Source organism: Caenorhabditis remanei, chromosome X, assembly GCF_010183535.1.
Source record: "Caenorhabditis remanei strain PX506 chromosome X, whole genome shotgun sequence".
NCBI classification, from domain to species: domain Eukaryota; kingdom Metazoa; phylum Nematoda; class Chromadorea; order Rhabditida; family Rhabditidae; genus Caenorhabditis; species Caenorhabditis remanei.
The window spans coordinates 16,468,917-16,488,341 of record NC_071333.1 but is presented as its reverse complement, the minus strand read 5'-3'; the positions used below and the strand labels follow the sequence as shown (position 1 = coordinate 16,488,341).

Sequence of the window (19,425 nt, the reverse complement as noted above, 5' to 3'; positions counted from 1 at the left end):
TTTTTCAATTCATCGTAAGTTTTGCAACACTTTTTGAATGTTGATATTACTTTTGATGGCGTGCATATTCTAGTTGAAATGATATCTTTTCAGATGTACACACGGATTAGATACAGTTGCCTTGACTCAAGATATTATACAAGTAGTGTCTAATCTAAGACGTAAAAAACTCGTTGCCAAGATAAATACAAATGAAAGAGACTGTGACGCAGAATTAGAACTTTTACGGAATCTGTTAACAGAAAATTCTGACAAATTTATGACTACATCAGTGAGTTTGTTTTGTTATTTGCTTAGTAATGTCAATTCAACTCTTGCAGTGGGAACTGATTTTTAATTTTGTCAACTTGGCACAAAAACATGTATACCAAATTAGAAACATCGAAGATCATCTGAAAGTAGATGTTCGGAGAGGGATCGAAGCTACGCGAGATATGTTTGAAGACTTTTCTAAATCTGCGAAAAATCTTGTCAAGGTTTATTTTCTTTGATAACGTAAATTATTAGTATATTACCTTTAAAATTATTATTTTCAGTATACACCTTGGGTGAAAAAACAAAACGTCGTGAAGAAAATTGAGAAAATAGTTTCGGAGCTACGAATACACGATAATTATGGGGAAGACTATCAAACCAGCACTAATATGTTACACAAGTTGGAAAAATATTACACGGAATGCAAGTTGAAATATAATGTTGTGGAAAATTACGAATTATTGTGCTATATTTTCATGTCAAGTACTTTTAAACTGCGTGCATTGAGCAATTGGTTTTTCCCTAACCACAATGCTTATAACGGCCACCCTTCTGTCTATTTCGGATATCCAGTTTATCATCACAATCAATATGGAAAAGAGATGGCTACAAAGGTTAGTTCACTGGGTTTCAATTAAAAAAACAACGTATAGTTTCAGCTAGGACATACTGGAATCATTGTAGGTCATGAAATCGGGCACACATTTTTCGATAAACATGATAAACTGCAACACTTGCCGTACTTCTCAAAGGAAGTGGAAGATTGTGTGCAGAATCAGTATAATGCAACGTGCATGGAGTATAAGGAACATTCGTGTGCTACTACAGATGATTCCTTGGATGAAAATGGTGCAGATATTTTTGGATTACACCTTGCCTACAAACATTTGAAATCATATTACGGTGAAAAATTAAGAGTGAATATTGAATAGGCTTCATTTTCAATTACAAATATTGTTTCAGACAAGGATAGACCGGTTGAAAATGACCAACGAACAACTATTTTTCTATTCCTATGCAATGTCGTTTTGTAGTGTGAGTGACGTCAGAGAAAGTCTAATATACGTGTTCAGTTCAGGGAAGACTGTCTTCTGTCACTTTTGATAAAAAAACTGGAAAGTATGGATCGCACTCTGCAAAAAATGTTAGAGCAAACGTGATAGCCCAATTCCCACCGTTCCAGAAAGCTTTCAACTGTTCAGCAGATTCAAGAATGATGAGATCGGCCACCAAACCATGCCACATTTATGGAAGTAGAGCACCGGAAACATTGAAAAAGATAAACAACTAAAGATAATTTTTTTTCTCAATCATTAATAATAACACTTTTGGAATTGTAGTGATAATTAATCTAACAACATTAATTATATCGATGTATAACTTTAACAAAAAACATTTTAATAAATATGCTACAGAACAGAGTAAGTTTTTCAAAAACTATTTCGTACTAACCTAGTACCACTAGGTACTGTCAGAAATTTTCAATATCGCTATTGTTACAAAACAGAACAGTTCCGTTTTGTTAGAAAACTCTATATTGTCAAGCAGGGAATGTATGTAGTGTGATGAAAAATGTATGATGAGTCTCTGGTATATAAGCGGCACAAATAACTGTTAGTTTTTTAAGAAAATGAATATTCTGTTACTCTTAGCAATTGTTCATCGTTGCATAGCTGTTGAACCTCCGCAGCCGTTTGATTTTGTAGAAGACGCTATAGTGAAGTAAGTATATTTTTAGAATAGATAATTCGAAAAAAAACACTATTTATAATCTTTTGTAGGTACGTCAATCACAGTGTAGATCCGTGTGACAATTTCTATCGCCATGTGTGTTCCTTTGATAGCCCCAATGATATCGCTGTAGCTGCGTTAAAGGAAGTGTATACTTATATCGAAGACATTCAAAAAAGTTCTTTGTGGAATCATTTGGATATAGTTGTACGTTTGCAACAATTTATTTACTTGAAAACAAGAAGTATTTCAGAATTCTTTTAAAAGTTTCGAATCAAGAAAAAAACTGCTGAGTAGTACAGAGGCTACCAATGATTTTCTTATTGAATCAGTTAAGACTATGTAAGTTTGGAAACAGATAAAGCTAATTAGAAATGTTCATTTCAGATGTGAGAAGAAAGACATGGATTCCGTGCATGCTTTGTTATCTGGTATTGATACACTAGAAAATCGTTTGAAAAATACAACAATGAAAAAACTAAGAAGTGAAAGACAAACTGATATAGCAGGCTGTAATTCGTTGTTAGAGACATTTCGAGAAGTTCTGACTGAAAAATCAAAGGATCACGTTATTACGGCTGTGAGTTATTTTAACATGTTATTTATTTATATTTAAAAGATACAGTGGGAACTCATCTCAAACTTTCACGAAGCTGCGACAAGTTATGTCAATACAGCAAACAGTATCAATGCACATTTAGAAGTTGATGTTCGGTTGGGAATTGAGAAAACACGAAATATGGTCGAAGATATGTTGAAAACGGCGGAAACATATATAGAGGTATGCTGTCATAGTGTTTACAAAAAAAGTTTATATTTTCAGAAAACTCCTTGGGTGAAAAAACAAAATGTTGTCTCACAAGTTAAGAACATCACATCACAATTAAGAATACAAGACAATTTTGGCAAAAACTTTCAAATCGTAACTGATTTGTTATTTACTTATGAAAAGTATTTTTGAATTGCAAATCTAAATTTAGTGTCGGCGAAAACTCTGACCTTTTGTGTTATATTCTTGTTGCAAGTTCCAGTATCCTTACAAAAGGAAAAGGACATTTTACCACTGAAAACAATGCTTACAACGACCATCCTAGTGTTAGCTTTGGATATCCTTACTATTATGCCAGTCAATATGGAATCGAACAAGCAACCAAGGTTAGTAGTGGTTAGCCTGTGAAGATTTGTGGATTTTGATAAGTTTATGGTATACTTGATTAATTTCAGCTCGGATATACTGGAGTCGCTGTTGGACACGAAATAGGGCACACATTTTTCGATGAACATGACAAACTGCAACACTTGCCGTACTTCTCAAAAAAGGTTGAGGAGTGTGTGCAGAATCAGTATAATGCAACATGCATGGAGTTTAAAGAACATTCGTGTGCTACTACAAATGATTTTTTGGATGAAAATGGTGCAGATATTTTTGGGTTACACCTTGCCTATGAACATTTGAAATCATATTACGGTGAAAGAATAAGAGTGAGTATTGAATACAAATACTTAATTTTTAATAATCAGTAATCTTTCAGACAAAAATAGACAGATTGAAAATGACATACGAACAGCTGTTTTTCTATGCACATGCAATCGATTTTTGTAGTGTAATGAAAAAAAAATTATTTGAAACATATTAAAACGTTTTAGGGCACTTTATCATTTGTGGACAAAAAGAAAAATGGAAAGTATGAAGAACATTCCGCAAACAATGTTAGAGTAAACGTTATCGTGCAACATCCAGAGTTCAAGAAAGCTTTCAACTGTTCAGCAGATTCAAGGATGATAAAATCGGCAACAAAACAATGTTACATTTATGGGAGTAAAGCACCGGAAACATTGAAAAAGATAAACAACTGAAGATGTTTTTTCTAATTTGTCAATAATAAATTTTTGGAATCGCAGTAATAAATAATTTAATAAAATATATTATTTAGCTACAGTAGCGAGCATAAGTGAGCACCCCTTCATACTTTTATGTGTAACTCTGCTGAATCGTGTCCGTTTTGCATAAACTTTTTTTTGAAAAAAAGCCAAAGTATTCAGCAATAAGAAAATATGTGTTTTGAAAAATTCCAATCACTGATTTTTTCGATAATCGATTTTTCCTAATCTTGATTTGAAAATTCGAAAAAAAAACTTTTTATTTTTCTCTTGGAGATATTGAATTTTTTGTTTCAAAATGTTGGAAACAGTCTGAATAAACAAAAAATTGTGTTGAATTAGCTTCTCAACTAGTAAGTATCGTGCTAAAGCTCCAGAAGTCAAAAGTAGTGCCCTCGGGGAAACCATCATAACTCATCAAAAAATTCTTCAAATTTTTTGAAACATGTATCAAAATACGTGTCTTGAGTTTTTCTACAAACCAACATTAAAAAATTACAATTTTAGAAAAAATAATTTTTCTAATTTTTTTTCACTCAAAAATTATTTTATTCTCATTTTTTCTCAATTTCCGTAATTTTTTGGCTATAAAACGTACATACCTTTCCAAAACTGTATGCAAAGTGCGTTATCACAAATAACAAAACACGTGTATGTATTCCTTGTTCGTGTTATAGCCAAAAAACTACGGAAATTGAGAAAAAATGAGAATAAAATAATTTTTGAGTGAAAAAAATTTGAAAAATTATTTTTTCTAAAATTGTAACTTTTTAATGTTGGTTTGTAGAAAAACTCAAGACACGTATTTTGATACATGTTTCAAAAAATTTGGAGAATTTTTTGATGAGTTATGATGGTTTCCCCGAGGGCATTACTTTTGACTTCTGGAGCTTTAGCACGATACTTAGGAGTTGAGAAGCTAATTCAACACAATTTTTTGTTTATTCAGACTGTTTCCAACATTTTGAAACAAAAAATTCAATATCTCCAAGAGAAAAATAAAAAGTTTTTTTTTCGAATTTTCAAATCAAGATTAGGAAAAATCGATTATCGAAAAAATCAGTGATTGAAATTTTTCAAAAAACATATTTTCTTATTGATGAATACTTTGGCTTTTTTTCAAAAAAAAGTTTATGCAAAGCGGACACGATTCAGCAGAGTTACACATAAAAGTATGAAGGGGTGCTCACTTATGCTCGCTACTGTATATAACTTCAATGAAATAAAAACATATGCCACAGAACACAGTAAATTTTTTAATTGCTAGGTCGATTACGTTTATGGGAATAAGGTTTCAGCAACATTGAGTCATGGGAGCAACTATCATATTCAACATACTTCAAACGTCCGCTCTTGAAATAATCTTAAGGTGCTATACCATATATGTGAGGCCGATATTAGAATATGGATCATGCATTTTCTCTTCGGTTACAAAAGTTCAAGTTCGAAGATTGGAAGGTATACAGAAATCCTTCCTTTACAGGTGTTTCAGGAAATTTAACATTGAGTATCTATCATATCATGATTCCTTGGAGCTGTGCGGACTTGAGTCTCTGGAGTACCGACGTCTTGTGAGCGACCTAATATTTTTCTACAAATCTAAAGTCAGCAAGGAAATATTCTGTGAAAATAAATTATTTACTTACTATCCTGCACATAAACTACCGAGACGTCATCAGTACTATATCAGACGCATCATCAAGAATACGAACAAACTAAATGCTCAGTACATTTCTAATCGTGTTTTGAACTGCTGGAATTCTCTACCTTCTTCATGTTTTCCGGTGAAATTATCTACCCGGTCTTTCAAAACCAATATTAAATCGTAAGACCTAAATAAATTTCTTGTTTTTAACTGCAATTAGTGATGCAGCTATTCACAGGGTAGCAGGAAATGCGAAAAGGTATTTTTATATTTAAAATAGTTTTTCGCTTCCTTTTCTGCTACCTTGTCAATAGGCCCATAAGTCTATCTATCCTACCTCTCCTCATCTTTCTGTTATAACTCCCTTTAACTCTCATTCCCGGTTGTCGAATAAGTGGCCTGTCCCTTTGTCATGAATAAACCATTCAACTAGGACTTACCGTAAAAACTGTATCAGAACGACACCTTTAATAGAACGACACCTCTAATAGAACGACACCCCATCTATAATCAGAATTCATGAATATGATTATCCCGGTGTATTTTGTTGGTTCTGATTAGAAGTAGCGTGAATAGTAACCTCTAGATCAACAAATAGAACTTTCAAAAAGTGTTTTTCCGTTTAACTTTAGTGAGTTTCTGAAACCACAAAAATTTTCTGAGAGGCGGTTGAAAAATAGAGCGACATGCCGCTCAAATACAGTTTTTACGGTAATTATCTTCTTCTATTCATTACCATTAAACATGAAAGAAGAAAGTAATAAATACTTTGTAAAATAATTTCCATATTTCCTTTGAAGAAAATGCATCAATCATTTCAACTATACATTTCAAGGCATTCATTTCCAACGTTCAATGCGACGAGAAAATTCCCATCCGTTCCTCAAAAAGGGCGTTACACAGCTTCATCATTCGACGTGCTTGCGGAGCTTCTCCTCGTCTTCATTCCATCTTCTTCTTCTCATCTGCATCTCGTCACTTTCCCCCCTTCTTTCATCTTTCTTTTCCCGTTTCTTCCCTTTTCCTCCCTCCCACTCTCTTCTTCACCAGTTTTGTCCATTCCAGTCGTGCTCTCATTTGAGTGAAAGCAGCCTTTTCCTCCTTCTCTCTCATACTTCTTTTCCCTCTCATTCAAACTCTGCCTATTTTTTCTCACGTGCATAGAAGAAACTCTGAAATACTCTGTTGCAGGAAAAAGAGATAATGGCAAAGTATAAGAAAGGTGAGTGCGCTGTCTTGTAACTAATCATTAACGGGATTATGTTTTTGTTGGAATCTCTTGTTTTATTTTTGAATGTTTTTAGTTTCTGAGTTTTTGAGTTTCAGGAAAAGACGCAAAATACGCGGATGCTGTCGGAGATGACGACGACGACGTTTTCCCAATTGCTCGAAAAATCGCCGAGCATACTAAAGAAGTACGTAAACACAAAGTGACGTCATTTTCTTATAAAGTTTTGGAATTTCAAAAAATACAAATTGTTTCAGAAAGACAAAGAAATACACGCCTCACACTTCGAACTTGATGGGAAGCCTTTTTCTGCTATCAACAAGGCCATGCTGCCAATTTATATTGAAGATCCGCATGAGTAGTGAGTGCCCTTCTTTTCATTTAATTTATTTCTGTTTCAACATCCAATTGCAGTTTTGATGAATTTGGGTTCCGGAAGCAAGAGGAGGATAATGGCACAAAAAATGAAGAAGACACAGACACTCCGAAAGCGCATCCAGTTCCCTTGGAGGACAGCGGACATAAGTGAGCCCAGTGTATTTAATCATTTTTATTCTTCACAATCTAATCGTTCAGACTAAAAATGATTTCATATCTGCAAGATGTGCACAAGGAAGTGAAAAACGATGTGTTGTGGTCGCATATTGTGGGTCCCGAGCTGAAAACGGATAGATTTGAGGAGCTATTGAAAGAAGGCGGAATCCCCCATTCAATGCGTCCATTTCTTTGGCCTCGTCTTTCTGGAGCTACAATAAAACAGAGAGAAGCAAAATACACATATGAGAGTGTATTGCAACAATGCGCACAGGATAAGCCATCTATTGGTGGGTAGTGTTTCATGTAAATAAAAATGTTGGGTTTTCAATTTTCAGGAGTTCAAATCGAAAGAGATCTATTGAGAACTCAACCAAACAATATATGCTTCTGGAAGAAGAATTCAGAAGGAGTTGAAGCATTAAGAAGAATTCTGAAATGCGTTGCATTTATCTATCCAGATTTGGGGTATTGTCAAGGAATGGGTATGCTCACTTTTTCAGAGGGTATGGATTCAATTTTGAAGCTTCAGGTGTCATCGTGGCGGATCTCCTTTTGTATTGCTCTGAAGAAACTACATTTTGGATGATGACTGCTCTGATCGAAGATATATTGCCACCCAACTTCTATACCCAAACCCTTCTCGGACTACAAGCAGATGAGCGTGTCTCCAGACACCTCATGAAGTGCCATGTACCGGATTTGAACAAGGCTCTGGATGACTATGAAGTCGAGGTACCCCCTAGTACTAGTACTAAACATTTTGTATTTTTTTTTGTATTCAGATATCTCTTCTGACTATCAACTGGCTACTAACACTATTTGGATCAGTTTTTCGTACTCGAGTACTATTGAGAGTCTGGGATTTTATATTCTATTCTGGGAGTGTGAACATCTTCCGAGTGATGATATCGATTTTAAAAATGAAAGAGCAGGAAATTGTAGAAATTGCAGAAACAACGAAGTCTTCTGCAGATATTTTCACAGCGTTGAGCCAACTACCGGCAACGGTATAATATATATTTGAAAATTTTTGTACAGTAAAAAACTTGTGAAATATAAATTTCAGGTAACCGAGGTAGAGAAGGTTATTGAATACATGGGATCATTTGAGTTCACAATAACGGACCACTTAATTGCTGAGTTGAGAAAGAAACATCAGGCAGTGTTAATGGCTGACCAGGGAATGATTGTGAACACATCAACTGATACCAATCTCCCAAAACAAACAACAACGAGGAGAAAGTTGACAAGATCGAAATCTATTATCAAACAAATATTCAGTTCTAAGGATGAGGTTTGTTGTCTTTTTTTGAAATTTTCAAAAAATTGGATTTTGCAGAGTGGAAATGATCCGAAAAGCAAAAACATCCGTCAAACTGAAATTCTGGTCGATCTGAAAGAGTCCGTTCTGCAAATATGTCGGTATTTCGTGTCTTGTGATGAGAAGATGGAGTTGAATGTATGCACACAGGTAACAATCTCCAAGGTAATATACCTACTAAACCTTATTGCTATTTCCAGGCCGATTATAGTCCGGAAAGTCATAACCAAGACATAGCCAATTATTTGAAAGGGCGACGTATCGGTGCGAAAAGAGCGCGTGCTCTCCTAGACTTTGCCAGAGAGGAAGAGAATGAGCTGGGATTCAGGTTGGTTTTATTCATTCATGACTGACTGACTTGTTTCTTCAGAAAAAACGACATCATCACAATAATTAGTGAGAAGGACGAGCATTGTTGGGTGGGAGAGGTGAACGGATTACGCGGCTGGTTCCCGGCCAAATTTGTGGAAGTGGTCGATGAAAGAGGAAAGAGCTATACAATTTATGGAGATGAAGCGGTGTCACCCGAGATCACCGAGTACATACGAGGTCGATTAGCTAATAGCTTTCGACAGATAATGGATCATGGGATACGCGAGAATGTGCTGCATTCGTCGATGGGCTATCATCCGTGGTCGTTTATAGAGGACATTGCGTATTATTCTGTGGAGAAGAATTTCAATTCAGTTTACTCAAGGCTGACGTTGTGTAACACTTTCAATCTTGATGAAGATGGAAAAGTGAGTAATTGATTATTTTATGGGGTTATTCAGATCATGTAAAAATATTTAAAAAGTATTTAAATACGTATTTCACTCCATTCACAAACGGTCAAAAAGTAATCTTTACATCTTTTTCTACGTTTTTCTACACGACCATGTCAAAAATCCAAAAATGGGGAGAATTCTGTTAGACCAACGCTAAACTGACTAGGAAAGGTCATGGAGTAAGTTTGGAGTTATGTGACGTGACCTATATCTTTGAATACCTCAAACAACGCTGATTCTAAATGTATAAGCACTTTTTGCCTTTGAGACCTGGTATTAAAGGGAAACAAGGTCAAAGTTTTAAGCGTTCGCAAACCATTACCCTCAACATTTTCAACTTTCCTTCATTATTCTAGAAAAAAGATGAAAGTTCTGAAAAATGACAAATTATTATGTTATATTCATCCAAACTCTGACCGTGTTTTTTTCGAATACCAGGCTTCAAGGGCAAACACTGGTTATATATTTGGAATCAGCGTTTTCTCAGTTGTCCAATGTTATATGTCATGTTCCATAACTCCAAGCTGACTCCATAACATTCCCTAATGAGACTTGTGAAAAATAGTTTCTCGACACTCGTGAACAAGGAAAAAATGTACAAAAATACACTTTTACATGACCTGCAAAACCACATTAGCATTATAAAAAACCTCAAACCATTTTGTTCCAGATCTTGACCCCAGAAGAACTTCTCTTTCGTTCAGTCCAACTTATCAATGACTCTCATAACGCTGTATCATCACATTACGATGTGAAATTAAGGTTTGTCTCTTCTCCCTTTTCCCCTTTCTTATAAATTTTTGTAACAATTTGACCATCATTCTTCTTCTTCTTTTTCACAGAAGTCTTCTAGTCGTCGGGGTCAACGAGCAATGCCTTCACCTATGGTTTGACCTTCTCTGTTCCGCCACACAACACGAACACATTAGAAATAAATACTATCATAGCTGGGCATTCATACGATCACCCGCGTGGCGTCAAATCAAATGTGACCTGCGCCTATTGAGTCAGTTCTCGTTCAACCTCAGCATGTCATTCGAAATCGAGGGAATCGACAAGAAAAAGCGGAAGTTTTTGAATGGGGTGAGTGAGAAAAGATAGATGAACGGGATAGAGAGAAACAAAGTGTGTAAAGTTTAATTGCAAACTAAATTCTCTTTTTTGCAGCTACTTACCAGTCAAAAGAAGAAAATTCTCTCAACCGTCGTGTCTTCTTCACAAGACAATAAACAGAATGGGGATGAACCGTTGAAGCAAGGTGTCACCGATATGCTTATCAAGCATCATTTATTCAGTTGGGATTTATAAATCAATAGTTTCTTGTATTTCCTGCTTTCCCAATTACGTCAAATCATGGAGATTTAGAGTGTCAAAATTGAGTACCGAAGCATTTTTCTCTTGCTTTATTTTTATTTGCCGCCGGGTGTTGTTCTGGTTTCATGATCTCTCTTCCTTCTACGACATTCGAAACAAAAATTATGACAATAAAGAGGATTGCGAATAAAACGTTTCACTATTTTTACACAAATCGGAACAATAGAACTGCAAAATAGGCATACATCAAGAATAATTTGACAAAAGATCAAAACACATTTCGAATTATGTGGAGAAAATTGGGATGCAACAGCAGGTGAGGAGATCAGAGGGCTGGAGAATAGCAGGTGCAGAATGTTTAGACGGTGCATTGATTGATGCACACGACGCGATGGACTGGTGTTTGGGAATGATGGAAGAGGTGACCTTGTGGACTCATGCGGTTCAATCCGACCGAGAACTGAAGTAAGTAAATTTGATTTTGTTTTTGAAAAACTTGGTCATACCTTCCATGGTGAGCATCCAGAGAGGTTAGCATCCATTTGTTCATTTGAGAACACAGATCTGGAGAATGAAGCCACCACTACACCATTTTCATAACGCAGTCCATACACTTGGACATTGTTTTGCTGAACAAGAAACATTTAATAACAATTATTATTTTTACATATCCCGATGTACTTACTCTATCAGGCACAGGAGACTGGAATCCACGGACAAACTCATCGGTCACAATAACTCTTCCATTGAGAACACGAACCACAATCACGTCAAGACCAGAGAACTGAAAGAAGACCCGGTTTGCCTACTGTACTTTCAGTAATGATCTTTGTGAACTTGACTTGCTTCTTTATGTTTCTAATTGGTTGCATTTCAGTCCAAATTAGATTAGTGAAAAACGTATTGCAGTTTTGAATAAAAGAAGAAGTGTTGTAAAGTAAATACTTCAACGGGTAAGGGAGAGGGAAATAGTTTTGATTTACTGATTTTACAGTTCACGTTTGTTCGGGGGCGACTAGCGAGAAATGAGTAAAGAACGATCTGCTTCTTTTTTTGCGACATGAACTTTACGACGTCAGATAAAATTTTGTCTGTGTGGTTGTTTTGTTGCAAATTTTCACCTTGGAAATTCATGTGTTCTGACCTTAGACGGGATTTTTTCAAAAAACAGGAGAAAACCTCACCATACTGTTTCCAAATCCAATAGCAGTCCATCCAGATCCAGTAGGTGGGATTCCAGTCAAGACAACACGAAAGTGAATTGTGTTCCCACGGACACCATAGGTGATTTGTTGTCCATTAGTGACAAAAGTGCATGGAGTGGACTCCACATTAACTGAAATATACATATATATGGATTTTGAAAATATGGGCATAACTAGCTTTCTACAGATATACAAATCAATGTGCAGAAGTAAAGACGGAAGTAAGACGGATGTGAAATTTTTCCGACAATACGGAATTGACGGAAATAATACATAGTTAATTAGATGAATTGAAACTGTAACTTTCCTTTGAGCATAAAATTCCTATCATTTTACGTATCTGGTACCAGTGGACTTCAACAAGTCTCTGCTTCAGATTTCCGACTTCCGTGTGTCAAATTAAGCTGCTTTTTAAGTCTATTGGTGCCAGATAATAGAAAAAATGGGATTTTTATGTTTGTAGGGTAGTTATACCTTCAATACATCTGATTAGTCGAAAAACATTTTACATCCGTCTTTATAGCTCTTCTACGAACGCCACAGATATGCAAAGGGGTTATTATAGTTTTTTTCTCCTATTGGAATGAGATAATTTTAAACTGACTCATTCATCACTATTTAGTCATTATAAATAACTGAGCAAGTTGGCACAAAAAGTGTGCCATCATATTTTTTTGTATTTTCTATGTTCCATTCATAATCACGTTACGTCTAATAATCACAAACTGACCGATTAAAAGTGAGAAGACAGCAACAGCGATTAATCGAATCATGTGGATGCGATTTGACTTGGATGACAAGACAAAGATAGGATATATCTTGTGGGGGGTGGCGAAATGAGAAGTGATGTGATCAGGCGCCCTGCTGGTGATGATGCCCCTGCGGTTTTGTCCAAGTGTCCTACCTGTCTCTTCTTTGATGGCATCGTCCGGTGAGACACCGCCCACTTTGACGCTTCGAAGGCGTTACAAAATTTTTGAAAGGAAGGGGTCACGGTTTTGAGAGAATAGACAAAAAAACGGTTGAGTAAGTGAAAGTTCGGTTCGTCTTCAGACAAAGACCGTCACTATGTCTTTTTAGTCTCTTCTGGAATCAGACTTCATCAGGCAGATGATAATCAGACAGAATTAAAAGTGTGAAGAAAAGTTTTCAGTCTGAAAGAAATGTTTTCACACTCACTGATAAGAAACATATCAAATCTTTGTTTGCAAAAGCTAGAGAAATTCAAGAATGGAACTTTTTGAATTAGCAGTGTACTCAAAAACCAAATTGATCATTCTAATCAAAATTCTCTGTTTCTTTACTCACTCATTCTCCACCAATTCAGTTTCAAGAAAACCTTCCTACAGTACTACTTGAAAACAGATGATCGTTGCAGATGACCGGAATAAAAAACTTACTGCGTCATATTTCGGCGAAGTGGTTTTAAGGGGGACTTGCCAAATAAATGGAAATGTGTTTTTGAACATCCAATTTTTTTGAATTTCCAATTACAATTCCAATTACAATTCACTCGACCTCAATTTTCAATATTACTGTCAATTATAAAGATGGCAAATATGTGGAGCCATAAAAAAAGGGGACTGAATTAGATTGCAATTGGCTTACTTATTTCCGTCCGACAAACTTGAATAAGCTATTTTTCAACACACACTTGTGGCTCCAGTGGGGTGTGCTGCTCCTTCTCTTTGCTATTTGCAAGACCACCAAGAGAGACAAGTAAAAAGGAGAGAATCAGAGAGAAATGCCGACACATATATTACAAACGGAGGATGGACACTCGTGGCCTTGTGGCCTAATGGATAAGGCGTCTGACTTCTAATCAGAAGATTGCAGGTTCGAGCCCTGCCTGGGTCAAATCTTTTTGATTTTTTTTTGAAAATTAAGTTTTATTAATATCAATTTCTATGAATGGCATTAAAACGCGAACAGGGTTCTGTCACATTGTTCAAAATTGCAGTACCATTTGGAGACATAAAAAGATAGTTATAAGTGCTAATGTTGATTGTATCAGTAGAAAAAAACAGGTTTTTTTATTTGCATATAGCCACAAAGCTGTATTGTGTATATAACTCGAGATAATGGAAAAGAAATACCAAAACGGCCGAAAATTTGATTTTCGCCCGTTTTTTTGACTTTCATAGAACTTTTTGAAAAATAAAATGATAATTATTAAAAAAGTATTACTTCATTTCTGTAACTTTTCTGTTAAGTTGTAGCAATTTCCCTACCATTTCTTCTGCTATCTTTTTTGAAAAATCAAGATCATGACAGACAAAAATAGTTGAATTTCTTCCGACTACCTATCTTCATGTTCCACCATATGTTTTCATTTTTCTCCCGCTCTTCTTTTTCTTACGACAAAGTTTCCATCGTGGCCTTGTGGCCTAATGGATAAGGCGTCTGACTTCTAATCAGAAGATTGCAGGTTCGAGCCCTGCCTGGGTCAAATCTTTTTATCATTTTTTCTTTCTATTAACAACTTTAAATTTTGTCCTCATTTGTGCTAATATGCTGGGTATGTATACATAACTCCTATAAAACCAGAGAAGAACATTTTGGTCTCAAATTCGGTTTTATGACTGTTTTCTGTCTTGTTACTTTTTTCAATGACTTTAATTGTCCGTCTCTCGTTCTTCAGTGTAACACTTTTCATTACTTGGCTTCAAGCCAAGATGACCTCTTTCTTAGAAATAGACAAAAGAACGCGTACTTCTACAACTTCAGAATCGGATCTTTATCTGCAATTTTTCATCTTTTGAACATTTCTTGTCATTTTCAATAAATAACCTTTCGTCAATAATAGCTTTCTCCTTTTTACACAGATACACACCCTCATTACCGCTTCGATGTATAGTGTAAGAAAGTGAATGTGTCTTCTTGCCCATTGATGTCGAAATTATTACAACTTTATGAATGCTACGCATAGTTTTCTTTATGTTATCATTGTTATCATCACAATGACACTAACAGCAGAAGACCGGAGAAAAATTGAAAAAGATTTTTTTCGTTCCGGCTAGTCGAAAGTTTTCAAAGAACAAGACCTTGAAAATAGAGAAATCGAAGAGACCGAAAACCGTGCAGAAGTATTTGCCTATTTCCTCTATTTCTATTTTTATTTCTAATTGGGTTCAATATTTGTTTCAGTTCTCGGTCTAAGAACCGGTTGTGTAAAATATAATTGTTTTTGAAGAAAATTAGAAAAAAGTGCATAGAAATTGGTTTTCATTCAATTGGCAATTATAAATAATTATTCGAAACATGTAAACGGATATTATAGAAAAAGAAATTGAGGGAAGGGAAAGAACTGACAACATTCAGAAAACGGCACCGAGTAAATTAAGTGGATTGGGAGAGAAAATGAAGTTTTGGAAAGAGAAAGAAACAGTTTTTACAGATTTGGGTTGATAGTCATCATCACAAAAGTAGGTATTTCGCAGAAGAGAAAAAAGTGAAAATTGTTGAAAAAGAAGTGACAGAAATACGAAAGAATAAGGAAGGAAAAGAAAGGAAATAGACACCGGCTCACATTTAACAAAAAGTTGGAAATTGAATGTGAGAGAAATGCAAGGAAACTAGAAAAACCATACTTTCTACTGAACACCCTGATTTGGAAAAATGATTGTGATCTGACTTGTGATCTAGAAGTAGAGAAGTAGGGCATGGCAAATCATTGCATAGAGAGGAATAGGACAGAGGTAGGGGGAAGAAAGAAATACTAGACAGTGGGGACTCAAAGTAGGAAAACTGAAACAAGGGTAACAAAAAGAGCGGTCACTGCTGACAAGACGGATGTGGCCTTTGTCTCTTCTGAAAAAACCAAAATTATATGTATTTAGAAAAGTTTAATAGTTTACCTTTCTCAACTCTTTGCAACTCGACGCTCAACGCATCCTTGGCCATGCTTCCCCATCCTAATGCATTTCTAGCTTTCAACTGGACATGATACTTCTGTCCTTGCTCCAAATATGATGACAAGTCTACGGTATGGGTCCATTTGTCATCTCCATTGTTGTCACTCTTTTTCACTCGGACACTGTGACAATTTTCTGGCAGGAAATGGTCGGCGTTCTCGAATCGGTGGCAGAGTTGGTATTCTAAGATTTTGTCGAATGCTCTGACTGTCCATGAAAGTTCGGAATCATCGAGAGACAGTTGTGGTGGTCCTGGCTTTCCTGAAAATGTTTGGTATACCAATTACACCCCCCAACATGTAAGTCATCATTCTGTTCCGTTTCTCTCTCGAGGAACTAATTCATTATTTAAATTTGTCGGTATAGAGCTCATTCAAAAGGTGACGGAGTCCACAGGCCCGGTGCAAATAACAAGGACCTTCCTCCCTCCTCCTTCCTTCTCCAGGTGAATTATTCGTGACGTTTGGTCATAGAATTGGAGATCCGGAGGGAAACGGAACAGAACGAGAAAATGATTGGCAATTAGTCAAATGTCATCACGCACCGCTAACATGGACCACTGCAATGACAGATCCGAGTTTGTTGGAAATACGGCATGCGTAGTCGCCGAACGCTTCTTCAGTGATGTCGCCAACAGTCAGGGTTGACTTGCTGTACCCATTAAGCCTTTGAGCTGTCTCCGAAGTTTTCTTGAACTTCTCGTCATTGAACTGCAAACGCATAATTCATTAGAGTTTCGGTTTTAAAAGCGGTTGCGTGACATACGTTAATCTTGTAACCATTGAAGAGCCACTCGACTTGAGGGACTGGAGTTCCGTCATAAGTACACCAGAATGAAGCGTTTTGGTTTTTGCGGACAGGAATAAATGTGTCCTCGTTTTTGACCCATGGTTTTTCTGGAAATAGTTTTTTTTTCGGTTTTGATCTGTCTGGTGGTTTGAGATGAACTAAATGATGTAAGGGGAACATATTTATCCCATAGAGAAACTGATCAGGAAAATAATATTTAATTAGTCTTAACTTATTTTCAGCAATTACTGTTGAAGTGATATATAAAATTTTACTATTAACCCGCATATCCCATGAACTATGAATATCAAAATCTTCTCATTCTCATTATAATCGTTGCGGGTTTCCCACCAGCATGCCAGAATGCCACCCCATATGGTTTGGCATGTTGGATCGGATAATCGCAAATGCACATCATTTTGTCAATCGTTCTTTGCCTGCCGACTCACAAACTGTCACCTATTCGATCAACCATCTGTTGAGTTTTCAACCTAAATCTAGAGTATGATGAGCTGATGATGTGCTACGCTATCCGTGCTATAGTCTAAATCCCTTGCCTCCAATTAGAGACGTCGATTTATCTACAGGATTAATTTCCCTCACTATTCTTCTCAGGAACCATTCATACATATAAACAAAAATATTGGATGATGGGTAGTGGCGATGGTTCATAAATTGCAGCTGGCTGCCTGTCACAACCCCTTTTGTTGCGCCAACACCTTCTATAGAGCAATTGGGGGGACATGAAGAACATCACCCTCCCCGCAGACGCAGATGTTGTAAAACCAACGTCTTCTAGATGGGTTTTGGTTTTGTTTTGGCTTGTTTTGAGATAAAACCAGATGGATGCACATTCACAATCACAACACAACATATCACGATGTAATATCCGACGACGATTAGATACTCACCTTCGCGTTCTCCTTGGACGGGCTCTGAAAAAGAGATGAGTGATTGATGGCACACGTCACGTCAACAAAAAAATTTTATTGGTGAGAAGAAGAAGATACTAATGGACTAGTGTGTTTCAACATGTGGCGTTTATAATTTATCACACCGCAAGACGTGATAAATTATTTGTTCATGAATCGGAGCTTTTGTGACACTCGGGAATCAAAAAAATCACAAAAAATCAATATTTCTCTTCACTCAAAATCAAACTCCACTCTTCACTTTCAAAAACATAACATATCCCTTACCAGCAACATGGATGTCGATAGTAGCTCTATCCGATCCTGCGACATTCTCCGCCAAACAGTTGTACTTTCCAGCATGATGCTTTTTGACCTCAGTGATAACAATTCTGGCTCCTCCGTGCTCTCTCTTGATATCCTCTGGCAATTTGGCAGCCTGAAAAAAGAAATACATCCATAATTATAGGATCAACAATTGACGGAGTCAAGGTGTCCAAACCAATAATTAGACTAAATGTCAACTGGATAATATACCAACCTGTTTGGTCCAAACCACTCCTGGTTTCGGGTTCCCTTCTTTCACATGACAGGTGATCACCAAATTCTTTTCTCCAACTCTGGCGTGGTAGACTCCGGTGTCAGGGGAGATGAGCACCAATGGTTTTACTGAAAATAGTTTATTTTAGTTTCTATTTCCTACTATTCCCTCTCAATCAACGCGTCATACATTTCATAGGGCAGATGTCTTGAGGGTGCGAATAATGGGATCCAAGGAAAAGGCATTATGTAATGACAAATGTCCAATAATAAGAGTGTCAGAACATAGAGAGCTCCCGACGATGGGTAGTAGAGATAAAATGTAAGAAGCTCTAACAGAACTTTACCCTAGTTGAATAATAAGCAATCAAACCTATCCCATTATAAACGAATATGACCTATTTTCACTATACTTCCTATTTTTGTTACCTTATATAATCCCCAACCTCACAACATATAAAATTTCTGAGCTTACCTTGCACTTTGATGACAAAAGTAACACTGACTTCCGGCTCTGCCAACGCGCACGAGTAGTTAGCCGAGTTGATTGGTTCGACTCTCTTGATGGTGAACACAGATGTCTGAAGAAATCCAAATTTCGTTATACTCTTGATTTCGCTAGACTTAATCAAATTCACTTACTGAGCCTTCCATCGAGATTTCGTATCCTCCGTAGGTGTCAAGAATTTCATCGTCAACTGCGACAACGTCCGTGTTTTTTCGCCAGATGATAGCGATTGTTGGGTCCTCCACCTCACATCGTAAACTGAGAGACTCTCCTTCTTTGGCCTAAATATTTGGTGTCGTATTAGATAAAAATGAAAACAGAGTTTAAGGTTTTCAAACTTACAATAAGTGTGCCACCTTTCGTCCTAATTTGAGCAGTGGTAGAGGCTATCAAAAGACCAAGGCCAATCAGTACCAGTTTCAACATGCTGAAAAACATTATTTTGAAATTCAGGGAAAAAAGACGAAGAGGAAAGAGATCATAAATCAGAAAAGTAAGAATTTTAATTAAAACGAAATAAACCAAACAAACTAGAGACTCTACTTATTCTGCCAATTTATTAGCAATTAGAAACCGTCTGACTACCTAGTTCTCTTTGTTTTACAACCCCCTCTCATTCTTGTCTTCTTATCACCAGTATACACCGTGTGCTCTTGTCTTGGGCATGTTGAGTACTACAGTGACTCAGCCTGCCTGACCAGAACTATCAGAAGAAGAATGGCGAAGAAACGGGGACGGGACGGCAGTCAGTTGTAAAATTTCGGTCGTGATTTGCTCATCCGCCTTCTTTTCTGGCCCTTCTGTCATGAATAGGACAACAACAGAAGCAGAAAAGGAGGCGGGGAGGATGGCAGGGTGTGGTTATGCAGAGTGAGACAG

The 19,425-nt window shown here is 36.5% G+C and overlaps 5 protein-coding genes across 5 annotated transcripts; 3 read left to right on the top strand and 2 right to left on the bottom strand.

Moving 5' to 3' along the window:
• Window positions 1-731: 731 nt before the first annotated feature.
• On the top strand, window positions 732-1,546 carry GCK72_025312 (uncharacterized protein; the record flags this gene model as incomplete). The annotated part of the gene is made up of 4 exons (XM_053736283.1): window positions 732-869; window positions 915-1,172; window positions 1,219-1,290; window positions 1,334-1,546. 4 exons carry the CDS (start codon window positions 732-734, stop codon window positions 1,544-1,546), a joined length of 681 nt encoding a protein of 226 aa, XP_053579849.1.
• A 339-nt stretch (window positions 1,547-1,885) lies between these two features.
• On the top strand, window positions 1,886-3,843 carry GCK72_025311 (uncharacterized protein; the record flags this gene model as incomplete). Its single annotated transcript, XM_053736282.1, has 10 exons — window positions 1,886-1,977; window positions 2,037-2,193; window positions 2,240-2,328; window positions 2,374-2,566; window positions 2,612-2,767; window positions 2,810-2,937; window positions 3,018-3,141; window positions 3,211-3,468; window positions 3,519-3,590; window positions 3,634-3,843. The coding sequence occupies 10 exons, from the start codon at window positions 1,886-1,888 to the stop codon at window positions 3,841-3,843; spliced, it is 1,479 nt and encodes a 492-aa protein (XP_053579848.1).
• A 2,872-nt stretch (window positions 3,844-6,715) lies between these two features.
• Window positions 6,716-10,673, top strand: GCK72_025310 (uncharacterized protein; the record flags this gene model as incomplete). The annotated part of the gene is made up of 15 exons (XM_053736281.1): window positions 6,716-6,734; window positions 6,839-6,927; window positions 6,998-7,101; window positions 7,155-7,265; window positions 7,317-7,564; window positions 7,613-7,759; window positions 7,807-8,009; window positions 8,060-8,284; window positions 8,344-8,571; window positions 8,617-8,748; window positions 8,799-8,926; window positions 8,969-9,338; window positions 10,036-10,127; window positions 10,208-10,448; window positions 10,533-10,673. The coding sequence occupies 15 exons, from the start codon at window positions 6,716-6,718 to the stop codon at window positions 10,671-10,673; spliced, it is 2,478 nt and encodes an 825-aa protein (XP_053579847.1).
• Window positions 10,674-11,037: 364 nt separating this feature from the next.
• On the bottom strand, window positions 11,038-12,055 carry GCK72_025309 (uncharacterized protein; the record flags this gene model as incomplete). The annotated part of the gene is made up of 4 exons (XM_003100197.2): window positions 11,038-11,139; window positions 11,186-11,308; window positions 11,365-11,463; window positions 11,864-12,055. 4 exons carry the CDS (start codon window positions 12,053-12,055, stop codon window positions 11,038-11,040), a joined length of 516 nt encoding a protein of 171 aa, XP_003100245.2.
• Window positions 12,056-15,617: 3,562 nt separating this feature from the next.
• Window positions 15,618-18,972, bottom strand: GCK72_025308 (uncharacterized protein; the record flags this gene model as incomplete). The annotated part of the gene is made up of 10 exons (XM_003100207.2): window positions 15,618-15,694; window positions 15,742-16,059; window positions 16,343-16,508; window positions 16,564-16,694; window positions 17,499-17,522; window positions 17,787-17,937; window positions 18,040-18,167; window positions 18,514-18,619; window positions 18,681-18,827; window positions 18,889-18,972. 10 exons carry the CDS (start codon window positions 18,970-18,972, stop codon window positions 15,618-15,620), a joined length of 1,332 nt encoding a protein of 443 aa, XP_003100255.2.
• Window positions 18,973-19,425: the final 453 nt, after the last annotated feature.